General features: G+C 48.3%; 1 protein-coding gene across 1 annotated transcript; it reads right to left on the bottom strand.

The window, feature by feature from the left end:
* Positions 1 to 9,669: 9,669 nt before the first annotated feature.
* Positions 9,670 to 10,534, bottom strand: RNF228 (ring finger protein 228). The gene is given in 2 exon segments (XM_075715953.1): positions 9,670 to 10,300; positions 10,302 to 10,534. Coding segments are annotated over 2 exon segments (864 nt in total).
* Positions 10,535 to 17,002: the final 6,468 nt, after the last annotated feature.

The raw sequence follows: 17,002 nt of genomic DNA, 5'->3' as shown, positions 1-17,002 counted from the left end.
GCCTTCGGGGGCACCGGCTGCGCTCCGGGCCGGGAGGTGGTCCCCGGGAAGGGCGAAATCCAATTCCCCGCAGGCCGGCGAGGCTGCCCGTGGGACAAGGCTGAAACACTTAACCCTACAAATGGCTCCCTTTGCGGCACCGGCCGCCCTCTCTCTCCCTGTAAAATGGCAATAAATACAACATGTATTTCACTAACTCCTCACCTTTCTGATTGCTACCAGATCCTCCAGTAAGCGATACTACAGCTGCCACGCCATGCTAACACATGCCTGCTGCGACCAGGACAGCGCTGCATCTGCAGCCCCGGGGCTGCGGGGCCGGTGAGCCCCGGGCTGCCCCCGCCCCGCCGCCCGCCCCCGGCTCCGCGGGGCCCCGGGGGCTCCTTCCAGCGGGCCGCGGCGGCGGGGACGGGCTGCTCCCCTCCTGCAAAGCCACGGGAGGAACAGGCGTGTGTCGCTCATTTATTTAGGGTTTTAAAGATTGCAGTCGAATTTCGGATTCACCTCGGAGAGGGGAGGTAACACCCCGCCCCGCGCCCACCTGCGGGTCTCACCCACGGGAGGGGAAATTCGCATCTCCCTTCCCCACCTCCCCGGTAGTTAACAGCCACATTTCAAAACGAAGCGTCTAATCCTCATTAATTACTCGTAAAAACACCAGTGGGGATTAATTCCAGCAGTATCACAAGAGATTTCCACCGGGAGTTTTACGGCAGCAAAGCCAGCCCGGGCGTTTTACGGAGCCCAGGCTCGGACTGCTCAAATGCATTTGCCCTCGGAACAAGGGCTTCCCGCAGCAGCGGGGGGGGACGAGGAACGCGCCTGGCGCTGCGTGACCCCCCCCCGGTCTGCCGACAGGTTATGGGCACCGGCAAGCCTCTGCCCCCATCCCCGAGTGTCACCCGGGACGTTCCTCCCTCCCTCCCATCCAACACGATGGAGCCAGGAATTAACGATATTAAGGGGAAAGCGGCCCTACTAGCACAGACATTGAATTCATTAATCGGTATTTCGCCCGCAGCTATATGATTTCACCACTTACTCTTTTAAAGATGAACTGACTTAAAACCTGTGAAGAGAGAAACCAACAGAGAGAGAAAGAACGAGAGGAGAAAAAGAAAGAGAGAAAGAGCGAGCGAAATAATGAGAGAGAAGGAGAATGAGAAAGAAAGAAGAGAAAGAAGAGAAAGAGAGAAAGAGAGAAAGAGAGAAAGAAAGAAAGAAAGAAAAAGAAAGAAGAGAAAGAAGAGAAAGAAAGAGAAGAAAGAAAGAGAGAGAAGAAAAAAGAAAGGAAGAAAGAAAGAAAGAGAAGAAAGAAAACAGAAAGAAAGAGAAGGAAGAAAAAAGAAAGAAAGAAAGAAAGAAAGAAGAGAAAGGTGAGAAAGAAAGAAAAGAAAGAAAGAAAAGAAAGAAAGAAAGAAAGAAAGAAAGAAAGAAAGAAAGAAAGAAAGAAAGAAAGAAAGAAAGAAAGAAAGAAAGAAAAGCGAGAAAGAAAGAAAGAAGAGAAAGGCGAGAAAGAAAGAAGAGAAAGAAAAGAAAGAAAGAAAGAAAGAAGAAAAAAGAAAAAAAAAGAAAAAAGAAAAAAGAAAAAAGAAAAAAGAAAAAAGAAAAAAGAAAAAAAGAAAAAAGAAAAAAGAAAAAAGAAAACAGAGAGGAGAAAGAGAAAGAAAGAAAGAAGGGAAGAAGGATGGATGAGCGGGAAGGAAAGAAACAAGGAAAGAAGGAAAGAAGGAAGAAAAAGAAAGGGCAAGAAGGAAGGAAGGACGGGCAGCAAGAAAGCAAAAGAAATCAAGCAAGAAAAAAGCGGGGGGAGCCCGAAAGCGGGGATGAGCGCAGGCCGGGGAGGGCCGCGCCGCGCTCGGTGGCCGCCCGGCGGGGCTGCTCCGGCGGCTCCGGCCGCAGCGGTGCCCGGGGCCGGGGCTCCTCGGGCCGAGCGCGGCGGAGGGGCCGCAGGGGCCGGCGGCTGCGGGCCGTGCCCGGGGGCCGCGCTCCCCGCCCGAGCGGGCCCAGGCCCGGCGGCGGGCGGGAGGGGCCCGGCTCCGTCCCCCGCTGCCCCGCAGCGGGCACCCCCGGGCCGCCCCCGGGTCCCGCTCCCCAGCCGCCGAGCGCCGCTCCTCTCCGTGCCATGGGGTTAATTGTCAACGCCAACGCACAGCTGGGCGAAGGAAAGCATAACGGGAACAAACACAGCGCGAGATTTGGGGGGGATTTTTGGCCCTCCCGTCGCAGGCCCGTGGCTGCCCCTCGGGGCGAGCTCCCCCCGCCCTGGCCAGAGCCCGCCCCGCCCCGGCGGGCACCGAGCGCTCCTGGTGCCGGCCCCGCCGCTGGCCTTGGCAAAAAGTAAACCAACTGCCCCCAGAAAACAAAGAAATTGGGGAGGGGGGGGCAACAGGACCCACTTAATGTCTGCAAGAATACTTTGAGTGATCGCAACTAAACAGAAACTCTTCCCTCCCCTTCAGAAAGAAAGCAGAACTACAGAACAACTAGGAACGTCCCCCCTTTCCCATATGATTTTGGTACTTAAATAATACAGGGAGATCTAAATTATTCTGAGAGAGAAGCATTGACGATCTGACTAGAAGCGTGGTTTCCATTTTCATTTTACCGTTTCGTTTAATTTACTTTAAAGCTTGCAATAGTTACAGGTTTTTTTCATAGAAGAACGTTTCTCTGTCCCCTAATATTAACCGTCCAACTAACAGGTCCTTATTTACAATGTGGAAATCAAACTGAAATTATTGCACATCACATTTTTTAAGTCCTAAAAAGTCTCATTCTTCCCGTTTTAAAGCAAAGCAAATTTCAGCCACTAAAAAAAAACCCAAAACCAAACAAACCAAATGCAGTTATTGCAATTCACTATTCATCAAAAGATTACAAAATAGTAACCGAAATGGATTTGGTAGATTTTGCTAAATGGTTAGACAACCTAGAGGTGGGATGGAGAAACGTTGCTTACATCTGGACCTGTAATGAGCTGAAGTGTTAAGATTTAGATTCCTTGACAAATCAGGAGTAGGTTTGGGGGATAAATAATAATAAAGAGAAAAAAAAAATCTTTCAAGCTATTCCTCCCCAATTTCATAATCCAATGAGACAAATCAACCTCATGATATTTGTTTACTGTAAAAATGTCCTTAAAATAGCTGAGATATTTCTCAGCTGAAGCTATTTGTTAGAGAATACAATCACCTTGATCCAAAATCTCACCACCCGCATGATATGTGAAAAGTACGCCCGAGACCAGCTCAGAACCAGCTCAGAACTGTGAGGCCAGTCTGAGACCTGGGTGCTTTTCGTAAGAGGAGATACATGCCAAACGGAGCACCAGTGTTGCTCCTTCCCCATATCACAAGCAGAAGTATTTTATGCTGCACTGATCAAAGAAAAATCTAGTATGAATATATGTATCCCCCGTGATGGAAACTGCATTTTGTTAATGCAGCTTTGGCATTTCTTCCCAATATCTCCATTTCTACATGCACCCGGATAAAATGTAGAAGCAGGACAAGTTGCAGGGCTTTAATAAAAGTGAGCCACCAAATTTAAGTACCCTTCAGAAACATTAGAAATCGTAGCCGTGAAAGCCCCATTGCCCATTTGCAACATGAAGGGAACATTTGTAATGTTTGTGTGAAGATCTTGCACCAACGGGCGACTGACAGGGAGCCGCCTCTGATGTAGTTTAAATGAGCAGAGGTTAATACAAAGAAAGATTGATGTTTTCTTTGGCAATATAATATGCTAACAAAATTAACTAACTTCCAGTGAGATAAAGCCTATTCCCTAGACCAGCAGAACAGACAGGGAGATTATATCTACAAAATGCCTGTAACGCAGGGAAAAGGACCATTGAGATCCGGAGGATTTAAGTGCACACCAAGAGCTCTGACAAAATTAGGCAAACAATTCTCCTACGCTTTTATTTCCAATGAATATTAGGCACTCAATATCGTGTCCATAAATGTATTTAATGCCATGTTAATACCAAAGGCACTGTTTATGCTCCAGCCTGCAGGTCAGAGATTATTAATAACCATTCTTCTGAATGATGTACACATTCGTATTTAAATAGTTCTCTCCAGCAGCTGTTAAATTTTCACTAATGCACAGAACACACTGACACGGGAAAGAGACTGGACTACGCCAGGCATGAACATGAGTGAGGGAGCTGCAACAGCACTTCTCCTTGGGATTCACAACTATTCCCCTATGTAAAGGTTTTCAGCTCCAGGTCTGATTACACGACTGCGCACCATTTTCCGGAGAAGCTTATTGCACACGCACACGCACCCAAAATTCCCATTCAGCAGGATTTTATCTGTTTGCAGAACCAGCAGTCTTGGCCAGTTGAAACAGTTCGCCCGCTGAAGTAGGATTTCAGCTGAAAATCCACATTAACCCTGTAACTGCACCTGCATTCTTCTGTTAGTCTGTGCTAACTGCCTGTGTGAAGGCAACTCACTCTTCCATCATTTGCAAAAGACATTTTATTCAAAGTGTTATACACAATAAGCTACTTGGGGATGTAAGCCTTGAAAGCAAACCTGAATCCCCGTGAACAGTAATTTGAGCTACAAAAGAAGAGCATTGAGGTAAGAAGCAACAGTATGTTCGTGTGCACCTGCAATCCACCATATTTTAATAATGTATTTCTACAGTGCAGGAAAAAATAATGGAAGTTTATTCTTTCTGTTCTCTAAAGTATAAATGCAGACAGAAACTCACTTTTCAGAGTAAGACAGTCTTTTGGGTTCGAAGCCCACAATACTATTATTGAGCCCGATTTTCAAAATGTGCATCCAAAATGCTGTCTCAACCCAGACAAAAATAGATTGGACCCAAACTACCAGTCACTTTTGGAAGTTCAGGTTATTGACCTACCTTCCAGGGATGTATGTATGCCTCAGTACCCACTGCTGTTAGCTACTTTTTTATGATTTGGCTTTGTGGCACATTTAAAATGATCATACATATGAGAGTAACTGCTATGTTGCCTTTTGCATGGTAAAGGAATACAGAAAAATCTCCGTATGCCGGCCTTTTAACCAGTCCAACTAGGTAAGCAAAGTTTTTATTGCTTCCATGCATTTATGAAATACCGAAGTGTTTTTCTGTCAAACCTGCCTTTCAAAAGATGAATACCTGCCATTACATAAATTAATAAATTAACATTGTATGATTATTTACTACTTGTGGGCTAGTGATGCAGAAAGGAATGTAATTTCTTCCCTGCAGCTGCAGTATTGGCCAGAGACACTTTCAAAGGAGAGAGCAGAAATAAAAAGTTCTACACTGTGGCACTGAAGGTACGTGATATGTATTAAAAACATAATGGTGCTTTAAAAAATGGAATTCTTGAGCACAAGTTATTAAGAAGGGCAACATGAGAGAAGTAAAGTTGTAATGCGGTAGTGATTGTCCTAACACATCCCCGTACATCGTGAACGGCAGAAGCTCCCCACAAACAGCACATACTGAGCTTTATCCTGTGGCCGCAGTTAGCTCCAGTGGGAACTCTCCTCACGTGGAGATGGTGGTCACCTGTCCCAGGTACGATGGAAAAGCACAGTTTACAGTACGTGACTACCCACCCAGGCTCTCTGTTGCTAAGCTGGGTTCTGCCCTCCTATCTGCTTTTTACTCCCTCTCTTGGACTGACACCACTGATGTCTGGCAGCCTATTCCAAATCATGAACTTAACGTTTAATCTAATCTTCCAGCCTGGAGACCAGTATGCTCCACTCAGGTAGAGGAATAGGGGCGTACTGCTACACAAAATTTAAGATCTTTTAGCACAACTGGAAACTACGGATCTTTCGGAGTGCACGCAGCCTGTGGTCTCGTGGAGGTCAAAAAATTCCTGAGAAAGCTTCAGGCCTTTGTTTACTTTCCCGGTGCTTCCATTCCTTGCCTGTAGCTGCTTGTGCCCCAGACTGTGTAACGCAGAGAAATGTTGCACAGCAAAAAAAAAAAAAAAAAAAGACAAACGAGTGCAAGGGGAAAAAAAAAAAGCCAGCAGCTTGGATTTCCCATGATTTTCCCCATGGTGTTGTGGTATATCCCGCCTTCTCTGCTTTCCCACAGAGTGCCCCAAAGCACCATTTTTTTCTGTAAGACGTGTGGATAGTGTAACTGATGCATACCGCTTCAGCTGCACATCTCTGTGCATTTTTGAACAACTAGAAAAGCGTTCTGACTGAAATAGTTACACGAATAAAACACCACCAGCCATGCGGATTTTCTCTTTTTGTTTTTTACTTAACTTTTTTTTACTGAAACTTGAGCAAAGTTTGGCTTCGGACAAGCAATCTGTACACTTAAAGGAACCCAAAATACAAATATAATACTGGGATTCTACAGTAGCCAGAGATGTATACAATGCATGATTTTTTCTGACTGGTACTGTGATGTGGATCCAGACTAACGCTCCTGAAACCAGTGGAGTTTCCCAAAATTTGCATAAGCAGAGAGAAGTATTTGGCATACGCTCAGACTGTCCGTTTTAATTTGGCTCTGAAATATTTTCAAATATATGGGTAGGAACTTGATATGTAATATGATTGTTCAATTGTGAATAAGCCTGAAAATCCTGCTTAGGCCTGTGATCTTCAACTTTTTGTAACGTGCCAACCTCTAAACATTTTAAAGCTGACCCTCACGTAACAATTTAAGCTTCTGATGATCGATTTGCTTTTCTTACTTACCTTTCGCAGATCCTTTAGAAGTAGTCCATGGATCCCAGTTGAAACCACTGGTTTAGTCAAAATGGCAAATACTGTTTACAGAGAAAAGGCAAGAATAAAACTACGATGTGGAAAGAAAAGAAAAAGATGGAGTATACATTTCGTACTGTAATCAGTATTTCAGGGCGTAGCTACGAAACAGCTTCTGTTGCGACTGCAGCTCCTGTAAAGGTACCCACGCTGGCACGAGCTAGCTTGCTCGCCCAGAGTGCTGGCAGCGCATCCGCGATATCCAAGCGGCTCGCTGCAGCCGGAAAGCCCACAGGAGTAAAGCGAGGTAAGAGCTCCGCAGCGAGCTCCCGCTGAGCTCCGTGAGCACTCACAGCTAGCTTCGGCATGTCTACGTGAGATGGAGTTATAGCAGTGACTGCTGGGTGGGCTCATCTGAACTGCAAGGTGCCGGAGCTTACCTGATCGAATAGAAACGCATGCTGCATTTGCAGTAGAAGCACAAAGAGGTAAATCATATCTTGGTGCATATGATGTACACATGTACATATTTCATATATTTATTTTTCTTAGAAAACTTTGCTGCTGTTTATGTCCATTAATTTACATATGTTTATTCTTACTACAGTATCATTTATAATAATACTTTTACTTCTATAGCACCTCCTCTTCAAGGATCTCCAATTGCTTAAAAACTTTAATAAATAAAGCCTCACATCTTGCCTGTGAGGTAGGTCAATGCTATTATCAAACTTTACAGATGCATTAACTGAAGAACAGAGAGGTTAAGGCCAAAATTTTCAAATGTTTGTACCTGAAGTCAACCATCTAAATTCTCATTTAGATGCTTAAATAAAAGTCTGGTGATTTTCTTTGGTGCACAACAACATCCACAACTACTGCTGAAGTCAACAGGGGCTAATAGTCAGGCCTGATTTTAGGAGGCATACACCTTTTACACGGCTAACGAGCAACTCCAAGGTTGAAAACACTGGTCTAAATACATGAACCACTGTCAGAGCCACAGTTGATCCCAGTAATTTATCTCCTCAGGGCCTTTATATTATGATATATGACTTTAAAAGGCTGGTGCGGATCTTTTTAACTAGACGTTAAGTGACACACAAATCATATACTGTTTCCACAAACTGCGTCCATCGTAACAGAGTCTGTATAAATACCGCTTGGGTTTGTGGGGGTTTTTGGGTGTCAGGGGTTGTTTTTCACAGATTCGTGATAATCAAGACAATGCACAGTACACATCACTTGTGCAGTCATAAAACACATCACACATCTTCACCTGCTGTCTTTACATTTCTACATAGCAAATTCCTTTGCCCTTGTGATAAATAGAAGGGGTCAAGTAAGGGTCTATTAAGAGGATACTTGTCAGAATATCATGCAGACAGCTTGCAAAACACACATACTAAAAGATCACTTTGAAAATTCTTGAATTGTTAAGCACGAAAATAATTACCTCATTCCATTACAGTACTGTGTAGAAACACGGAATAAGCAGCATTATCTTATTCCCGATAGAATAGATTATAACAACTAATTAAGTTAAAAAAAATTCAGGCACCAAATGAATTATCCTGCAACACAGAACAGTATCTATATAGAGTGCTCTCCTTAATATACTACAAAACCGGCTGTACGGCAATGTTTTTCCATTTCATATTATGAGCATCTCGTCACATTTCAAAGACATCTTTGATGTTCCAACCTCACAGAACAAAAAAGTTTTCTACTGGCCTTTACAGAAACTCATAAAACAGAAGAGAAACTTACCAAAAGGGAAACCCACGGTCTTACTACAGCTCCCTCGGCTGAAGGTAAATGTTCAATACACAAATTATGCTACCGCATTCCACTTTTACAGTGATGCTGAAAGTCCGTATTTTAATGTGGGCTTCTCTCACTACGTAAAAAATGAAATCAATGGCCAGTGATATATTACTCTTTACCACAGGAGTCTCTTAGCTCTATTTTAGAGCTCCATTAATTAAATCATCTTCCATAAATTAAGCGTGCAATGTAGTGTTCCAGTCTCCCACATTAAATGAAAATTTCAAAGAATTAAATAATAAGGCTTATTTTAAGCAACAAACAGAGGGCTCGAGGGCCTTCTAATAAAATTAGAACAAAACCGTACCCAATACATCGTAGGGAAACTTTGGCTCAGTCTCTTTACGGTAACACATTTCTGTTACAGCTTCTTCTATATGTACTCATAAAAGGGAAAACACAAAGCGCATTTAACATCGCGATCCTGTTCTGCTCCTGACCACAGTGAATCTCTCCAATTATCTTCCAGGCGGGGGCAACAGTAAGCCAGTTTTCTTTAATCGCGATCGCGTCCTTCTGCATGGGGGAGCGCACAGACCAGGGCACGCTCCCGACAGCGGCGGGGGGGCCGCCCCCCCCCCCCCCCCCCCCCCGAGCCCCGGCTCCCCGGGGAGGCTCCGCCGAGGCATCGTTGCTGCAGACGCGCCCTGCCCTGCCCCCGCAGCGGCCGGAGCCCCCGCAGCCCCCGGCGGGGCCACCGGCGGGCCACCCCCGCCCCCTCGGGCTCCGCCTGAGCGGCGGGGCGGGCCCGGCGGCAGGACCCTGCGTGCCACCCCGCCGCGGCTGGGGCCTGGGGCCCGCCAGCGCCGCCGGCCTGGGCCCGGGCGCTGCCCCGCCGCGGCCCCGACCCCCGGCAGGCCCCAGCCCCGGCGCCGCCCGGCCCGTTACACCCAGGAGAGCCGCGGCCTCGCCGCGCCCCCCCGCCGCCCCCCGCCTCTCGGCTGGGCCGGGGCGAACGCCAGCCGAACCAGCGGCGCCCGCCAGCCGGGGCCGCGGCCCAGCCGCTCCCGGCCCTGAGGGGGCCGCCCGGCCGCGCTCTCCGCCGACAGCGGCGTGCGGGGGGCGGCCCCGGCTCCCCTCGCAGCCCGCCCCGCGCCTCCCGCCCGGCCCCGCTCCGCCGGCGCTACGTGTCGCTCCTGCGGGCGGCCGCCGCCCGGCCCCGCGGGGTGCCGTTGGCCGCCGCCCCGCCGGTCGCCGCCGCCGCCTCGGGCCGGTACTTGAGCCAGCAGATGAGCCACGTGACGACGACGGAGAAGAGGGCGAGGATGCTGGCCACCGACAGGCAGATGGGGCCCACCGGCGACGGCGAGGCCGCGGCGCCGGGCCCCGCGTCGCCGCCGTACTGGTTGACGAAGATGAGGCCGGTGAAGAGCAGCACCACCATGGAGAGGAAGGAGACGACGACGCACACGCAGCCGGCGCTCAGCGCCGCCCGCTTGCAGCTCTGGCAGCTCTCGTAGCCGCCGCCCGAGGAGCGCGGCCCGGCCCGGCCGGCGGCGGCGGGCGGCGGGGCGAGGGCGGCCGCCGCCTCCCGGGCGCGGGGAGGGCGGCGGGGCGGCAGCGGCGGCAGGCTGTCCTGCGGCAGCGGGTCGCGGGCCCGCAGCTGCGGCGGGCAGGCGGCGGCCAGCTTGGTGTTGACGGGGAGGCCGTGGACGCGGTGGTCGGGCAGCGCCGTGCGGTGGCGGCAGAGCGGGCAGGCCAGGGAGCCGCCGGCCGAGCGGGCGGGCCCCGGCCCCGGCTCGGCGGCGGCGGGGGGGGGGCTGCTGGGCGGCCCGCAGGTGCAGCTGGCTCAGGCACTCCTGGCAGAAGGTGTGCAGGCACTCCAGCAGCTTGGGCGCCCGCCGCTCCAGGTCGAAGTAGTTGTAGCAGATCTTGCACTCGTAGTCCTCGTAGCTGGGGGCGGCCGCCGCCGCCGCCGCCGCCGCCGCCTCCTCATCCTCCCGCCGCCCGCCCTGCCCTACGCCGCCCTTCTGCGCCGGCTCGGCCATAACATCTCGCCGGAGGGCGGACGGAGAGCCGCGGAAAGGCGGAGAGTCCCGGGCCGCGCCGCGCCGCGCCTGGAGGCGGCCGGGCAGCCGCGGCCCCGCCGCCTCCTGGCCGCGCCCGCGGGCTGCGGCGCGGCCCGGCGGGGAGGGAGGGATGGAGGGCGGGCCGCCGGCCGCCCGCCCGCCCGCCCGCCTGTGCCGCCCGCCGCGCTGGCGGCTGCTGGGGGCTGCTGGCGGCTGCCGCGGGCGGGGGGCGGGATCGGCGCCGCCCGCCCCCGGGAGCGGCCGCCGGTGCGCGGCGGCGGCGGGGCCCTTCGCGCCCGAGGGCCGCTGGAGGGGCGTGCGGCAGCGCGGGGTGCGGCCGGGACGCCCCGGCCCCGCGGCTGGCTGCGCCCCGGCGGCGGCGAACCGGCTGCCGGGGTCGGGCTCCCCCCGCAGCCCCGGCGGCCTGCCCGCCCCTGCGGCGGCGAACCGGCCGCCGGGGTCGGGCTCCGGCTCCCCCCGCAGCCCCGGCGCCCTGCGGCGGCTGCGCTGTCCCGCGGCCCCGGGTGCTGCGCCGGCTCCTGGAAGCGCTCAGAGCGGGAGGGTGCCGGTAGCTTTTTCGTCCCGAATTGCGGTTTTTTTCAATCGTTCCACTGACTTCGACAGTTTCTGAGGAGTCCCCCATGCGATTATGCATTTGCAGCGATGATTGCAAAACGTTTATCAGGCAGCGAGCGCTGCAAATCAAGGGTTAATATGGGATGGCCCGTACGATGGCAGGTTGACATCTGCTCAATACATTGCGGCTCGGCTCGCAGGCCAGCTTGTATTTTGCTTGTCTTTGGGAAGAACCTTCGGTGCATGCTGATTTCCTTTCATTATGCGCAGTGAAAATAAAAGCTGTTTTATTCTGGGAGCCAGAGGCGGAAGGAGCTCCTGATGTTTTTATTTACATCCTGATGTTTTGTTTTAAGATGGAGAGCTTTTGCTCCGTTTAGTTAAAAACAATCCAAACAATAAAGCCTCCCATGTCACACTGTTAAACAACCCGATAGGTTTCGCTAAATCAAATTCTGCTCTGTCACGTCAGGGAAATCTGGAGTAACTCTGTATTCCTCAGATCTAGCCCAGGCCATAAAATAATCATTTCTCTGTGTAGTTCTGAAAATGCCCTTACAGATGGGGGATAGCTCTGGGCAGGTAAGGCCCGTGTTTCAGGCACACCGCATTGCCCTGCTGTGTTGCTGAAGCTGCATCTTGGGGAGCATCGGCTCCGGACTGAGCTCTCGCTGCTCAGACGTCTTCCCCGCTCCTCCACCGTGTGATGTGCTGTACCAGCCGTGCTTCACCGCAGATGCTAGGGGAAGCTCCCTCTCCTCCTCAGTATTGGGTCCCCTCTTCCAGCTGTCTGTGTGAGGACTTAGATTGTTCTTTAGTCCTGAACATTCTTGAAGAACAGAACAAAATGGGGAAACCTAATTGTTTAGAAAGAATGGCTTTTTGGAAAGATGAAAAGGCACATATTGCTAAATTGTAGTGGCAGGTCTGAAGATTGTCCGTGAGTCCTTGAACAATAAAATGAGCAAAAGAGGGAACCTGCATAAGGTTTTTCAGCTTAGCATAAACCGAAATAATGGGAGAAAGTCAAATGCAGAAAAGCAGGAACATTCTCTGTACAGGAAGGAAGATTGTTTTTGTAATGTATCATAGGAGATGATTTAAAGTCTGTTAAAACTCTAGCCTCAATCTCTTGAGAAGAAGAAAGAAAATGACTTTTGCTGTCACTGTCCACAGTGCACAGCTACTTCGGCATGTGGAGTCAAAAATCACCCCTTTTTAAAAGCCCCAGCAACCACACTGGTTTGCAACCTCAGAGCTAATCTACCCCATCACCTGGAGGACTTTGTCAATGTTGCTGTTCTCCCGGTGCTGCATATCATCCCTGATGGATTTTAACTGTTTTCATCTAACTCTGGTCTCTTCCATTTCTTACACTAAATCTCATCTTACTTACTCAGGTATTCTTAAATGTATGTTTCTGGTGGTTTGTTTTGTTTTGCTCTTTTTTTTTTTTTTTTTTTTGCTTGCAACTGTTTCCCAGTTTAGCGTCATCTTCCCATTTAGTTTATTGTTAAAAGATGTATGTCAAATTATCCCAGGCACCGCCCTTCCACTTCGTATTACTGCCACTTTCATAACCCTACAACTTCCAATTAATTTTCAAAACACATGAAAGTCCTTAGATCCAAGCAGATCTGAATTAATTTTTCAAGTAAAATTTTTTGAGGCACTGTATCAAATGCTCTAATAAGGTCCAGATACATCAGCTGCATTTCTGGTTCAAACTGCTTTGCCTCTGTCTTTTGTATTCTGAGTTTCCTTATCTCATGTGTATCTGCCTTGAGGTCAACTGAAACTCCACCTAATAAGTATATGAAATTCAGCATAGGCAAAGCTTCCTGTAATTCTGGCATGAAAACTACACAGAATAGATGGCAAAGTTGAGCATAACTGGAAAAAAAAAAAAGCTAAATATGAAATTAGGATGAAATTTACATTTTTTGATAAAACTAAGAATGAGAAAAACTGGTGTGTAGTCACAGAAACGTCTTTGCTCATCGTTACCCCTGTGAACACAATGCTGCGTAACTAGATCCTGCACGAGCAAGGTTATCTTGTGCCGTGCAGTCCCTAGGGAACGTTATTTAATAGAACATGTAAGCCACGTGGGCCCTATGCCTGGTGAGATGCTGCTGTTTTCTATGAAAGTGTGCAACTCCTATTTAGCGCTGTATATCTGGTGGCACTTGCGGGCTCTTACCCTTTTGCTGGCACAGAAACTCATGTGATGACACAGCAAGTCAGTTCATGGAGATGATCCAACTGAACACTGTTAACTTTTTTATTAGTTTTTCTGCTGGAACAACTCAGCAAAGTGGGCCGCTGCCTGGGTGCATGAGGTCTGCAGCCGGTGCAAGGAAAAATGCGGGTGGCTGTGTGGTCAGGAGAGGAAATGAGGCTGGGACCACAGCGACAGTGATTTACGTACACTGAACCTTACTGTGGAACAAAGTCATTAATGATTTCAGCCCTTTTGTCTCAGTCCAGCATCATGTCATGTATATAATGGGATATTATTGTCCAGAGCAAGGCTTGAAAGCCTGCTGTGGCTACCTGAAGAGGAAGCTGCGTTCTTGTATCCCCTGGCAGCCTTACCTGTGCGGGGTGGTGTTCAGGTGTAGCGCTCTGAGGGTGCACTGATTCGCCGGGCAGGGTGTGTGCGTCTGTGCAACACACGCTCCTGCTCCCCTTGACGTGGTGCTGCCCTGGCTCCTCGGTCACTCGGACCAGCAGAGCGCCTGGCCTGGAGTTGAAGGTGGCTTCTTGGGTGGATTCCTCCGGTGACTGAATCCACAATTCTTCACAAGCGGAGGAGTTGGACCATGAGTACTGGAAAACATCTTCATGCTGAATTTAAAGGCTTCCTAGGTTGGGATTGAAGAGAAGAGAAATTTCTTCAGATTTTTGGAAGAGTTACTGTGTTTCTTAAGATCCAGGCGTATTCTCTCCTTTAGTGACTTTAATTACAATGAGCATTTGTTCTTTGGATTGTCAGCTTGTAGGGACTGTTCTTTAGTGGGAAAGCTGTATTAGTTATTGTAAAAATAAAAACCCTGAAATGCAACTGAGCTGATTCTGAGGGCTGACTTTTGGCTGAACCACTATCAGAGACTTTGGATATTACTCAGCAGAAGTTGTGTTATGAATTCTGAGCAAAAGCGGCAAAGAACCCTTACAAAATACGTATTTTTCCACTTAAAATAATCATCCTGCAGCTGGTAAGAATCGCTTTTAGTATTTTAAATATTGGTCCTGATCTACCCAGTGCAGCATGCCGGTTTTATGCTGGTGTACGACTTGATCTAAGAAGGGCTGTAACAGTGTAAAATTAACTCACTGATGAGCCAAGCCCAAAATGTCATAGAAGAATCCTCACGTTTTTCACAAGGGACATGCTGGCATACATGCCTGCAGCAATAATGTCTTGTTTAGCTTGTTTAATTCTGCAGAATTCCTGTGTTGCTGTACAATAGGTGTGTTTAATGAAATTTGACATCTTGCTTTTTATTTACAGGTAGGAAGAAAGTTCTCTCTGATGGATGCACAGGACAGGAATGGATCAGATGCCAGCCCATTCAGGGTAAAGAAGTTAACTCCCCCTTTTTTATGCTTAGGTTTTTCTATATATTTCAGTGATTGAGTAGCTTGTTTAGGACTGATGCAAAGGTCATTGAAGTCAGACAGCTCTTCAGATAAGTCCTTGTGGTTTAGTATACTATTACGGTTGACATCAGAAGTTTTTTGACAGTATTTTAATGTCAGGAGTTTTTTACTTTTATAAAAGTCTGCCTATTGTATGACTTTCTAGAGTGCATTAAGTAACTAAGCCTAGAGCTCATTTGGTAAATATTTAGAAAAAGAGAACTCTCTTGCTTTTCATCCTTCCACTCAAATTCATTTAAAGAAGTTTCCTACTCCATCCCCATTTCCACTCACTTTTGAGGGGTGGAAAAAGGTGTGCGTTATTTTTATGCCCTATCATTGTATTGGAGGATGCTGCAACATCATCTTTTGCTTTCTTCACGTTAACATTTTATTTCATGTAATGTATTTCTGAATAATTTATAATTAAAGTGCTTTTTAACCTTTTCTGTCTTGGAACTACTGTAAAAGCTATTGCATGCACCATCTATTGCATTCAGTACAGAAGGGAATGTTAATTTTCCGTAATATTTGCGAGCCATTTCAGGGAGCTGAAAAAGGAGAGAAGAAGGATTACAATTATGAGCAATTCCACGTCAGTCACAGCCATATACGAAATGTGTTGTTCTCTTAATGCATGTAATAGGAAAGATGCAGAGGTAAATAAATGCAGAGCTACTGTATTTGACACACCTCTCCCCCAAAAACCCACTTTTTTGTGTTGTAGCTGCTAAATACGGTCCTAATTCTGTTGCCTCAGGCAATGAGGAATGTGTGAAAGCCAGTGCTTTTGCTGACCACTCACGTCTGCTGGTGAGGTCTCTGCTTTCTCCTTTCTTCTAGGTTAAGCTTTAAGCTTCTCTTCCTCACCCAACCTTGACCTGAAGCCTCAAGCACAGACACATCCTCCTTAGCATCGGTCTGATGCCAAATTGTGCAACAGGTTTATTGGCAATAAAAGGGTGAGAGACACAGGCTTAAAGCTGGGGATGACTACATCATTTCTAGTGGGAATAATTTCTGATTATTCCCATCCATTTGTTTTCCATAGTCCTGTGTTTTCAGCACATCCCAAACAGGTAACTGCGTTATGAGTTTTGGTTAAGAAAAGACGAACCATTTAAAATCGTGAGGTTATGTCCCTTAATGCGATATTCTTCTCAAAAAGCCAAGGTTTAACAGCAACAAGGAGCATCACCACAGACTTGCTATCCAGAGCAAACCCATCTCAGAAATGTTATTTAAGCCGATGGCAGACGTGGGGTAGCTCTGCAGTTTGGGCAGAGGTGACTCCAGCATCCCCTCTGCAGACCGACGTTTAATTTAGCGAACGGGAGTATGAAGGCTTGGGCTGCAGAGCCGGGTGCCCCTTGGGTCCCTCGGGCTGTGCGGTACGGCGAAGCGCAGCCAGAGGAGCCCGCATCTCTCTAGGGTATGGCACTTTATTAACAGCTCCCTGAAGCAGGAGCTGTGTTTCTGTGTTAGGGCAGATCTGCCCTGGGTGTTCGCAGGGATTTAATTAATCTCGTAGAAAACAGTATTTAAATTGGTGCAGTCTTCCAGGTTGGTTGCAGCTTTAGGAACAAATGTATTTTTATAAAACTTACCTTCTGCTAAGCAAACTGCACTTCAAACACTTTGCTGATGATATAATTGAGAAAAGGATCCAGGAATTGTGCTGATTTAACTGTTGTTTCTTCAAAAAGGACCAAGCTAAAAAGAGAAAAGGAGAGAAAAATTCAGAGAAGTCCTTTGTTTTGGCCAGCACTGTTTCTGTTTTCTGCACGTCACAGTAATAGTGAAAATTGAATTCAACACCAGATTCTGATTTAAGTGCCAGTGTGGGGCTGGCAGAGCCTGTTTGGGCTTGCTTGGGGCAGCATGCTGCCTCAGCAGCCTCGGCAAGGAGCAGGGCGTTTCGGGATGCGGGACTGCTGTGTCTCATGTGGCACCGTGGGGCTTAAAATTAGCTAAGTATTATGGCTATGCTGGCCACATTAAAGCAGCACTGTGGGAAAATGTAGCCCAAATGAATAACTACTAATAATGGTGATTAATTAGTGAATACCAGAATGGCTATTTGCTCTTGGGCAGTTGCTTTCTGTTACCCAAATTGTCCTTGCATTGCACTGAGAAAGAAAAGCTATTCCTATATGGAATCACATGAAAAGATAATTTAGTGCTTTGGGAGCTCTTTTTAAAATACACAGTACACATTTCGGTTAC

The sequence above is a fragment of the Pelecanus crispus genome, chromosome 9, assembly GCF_030463565.1.
Source record: "Pelecanus crispus isolate bPelCri1 chromosome 9, bPelCri1.pri, whole genome shotgun sequence".
Taxonomy (NCBI): domain Eukaryota; kingdom Metazoa; phylum Chordata; class Aves; order Pelecaniformes; family Pelecanidae; genus Pelecanus; species Pelecanus crispus.
The sequence above is the reverse complement of the archived record's forward strand: the minus strand, read 5'-3'. Positions and strand labels throughout refer to the sequence as shown.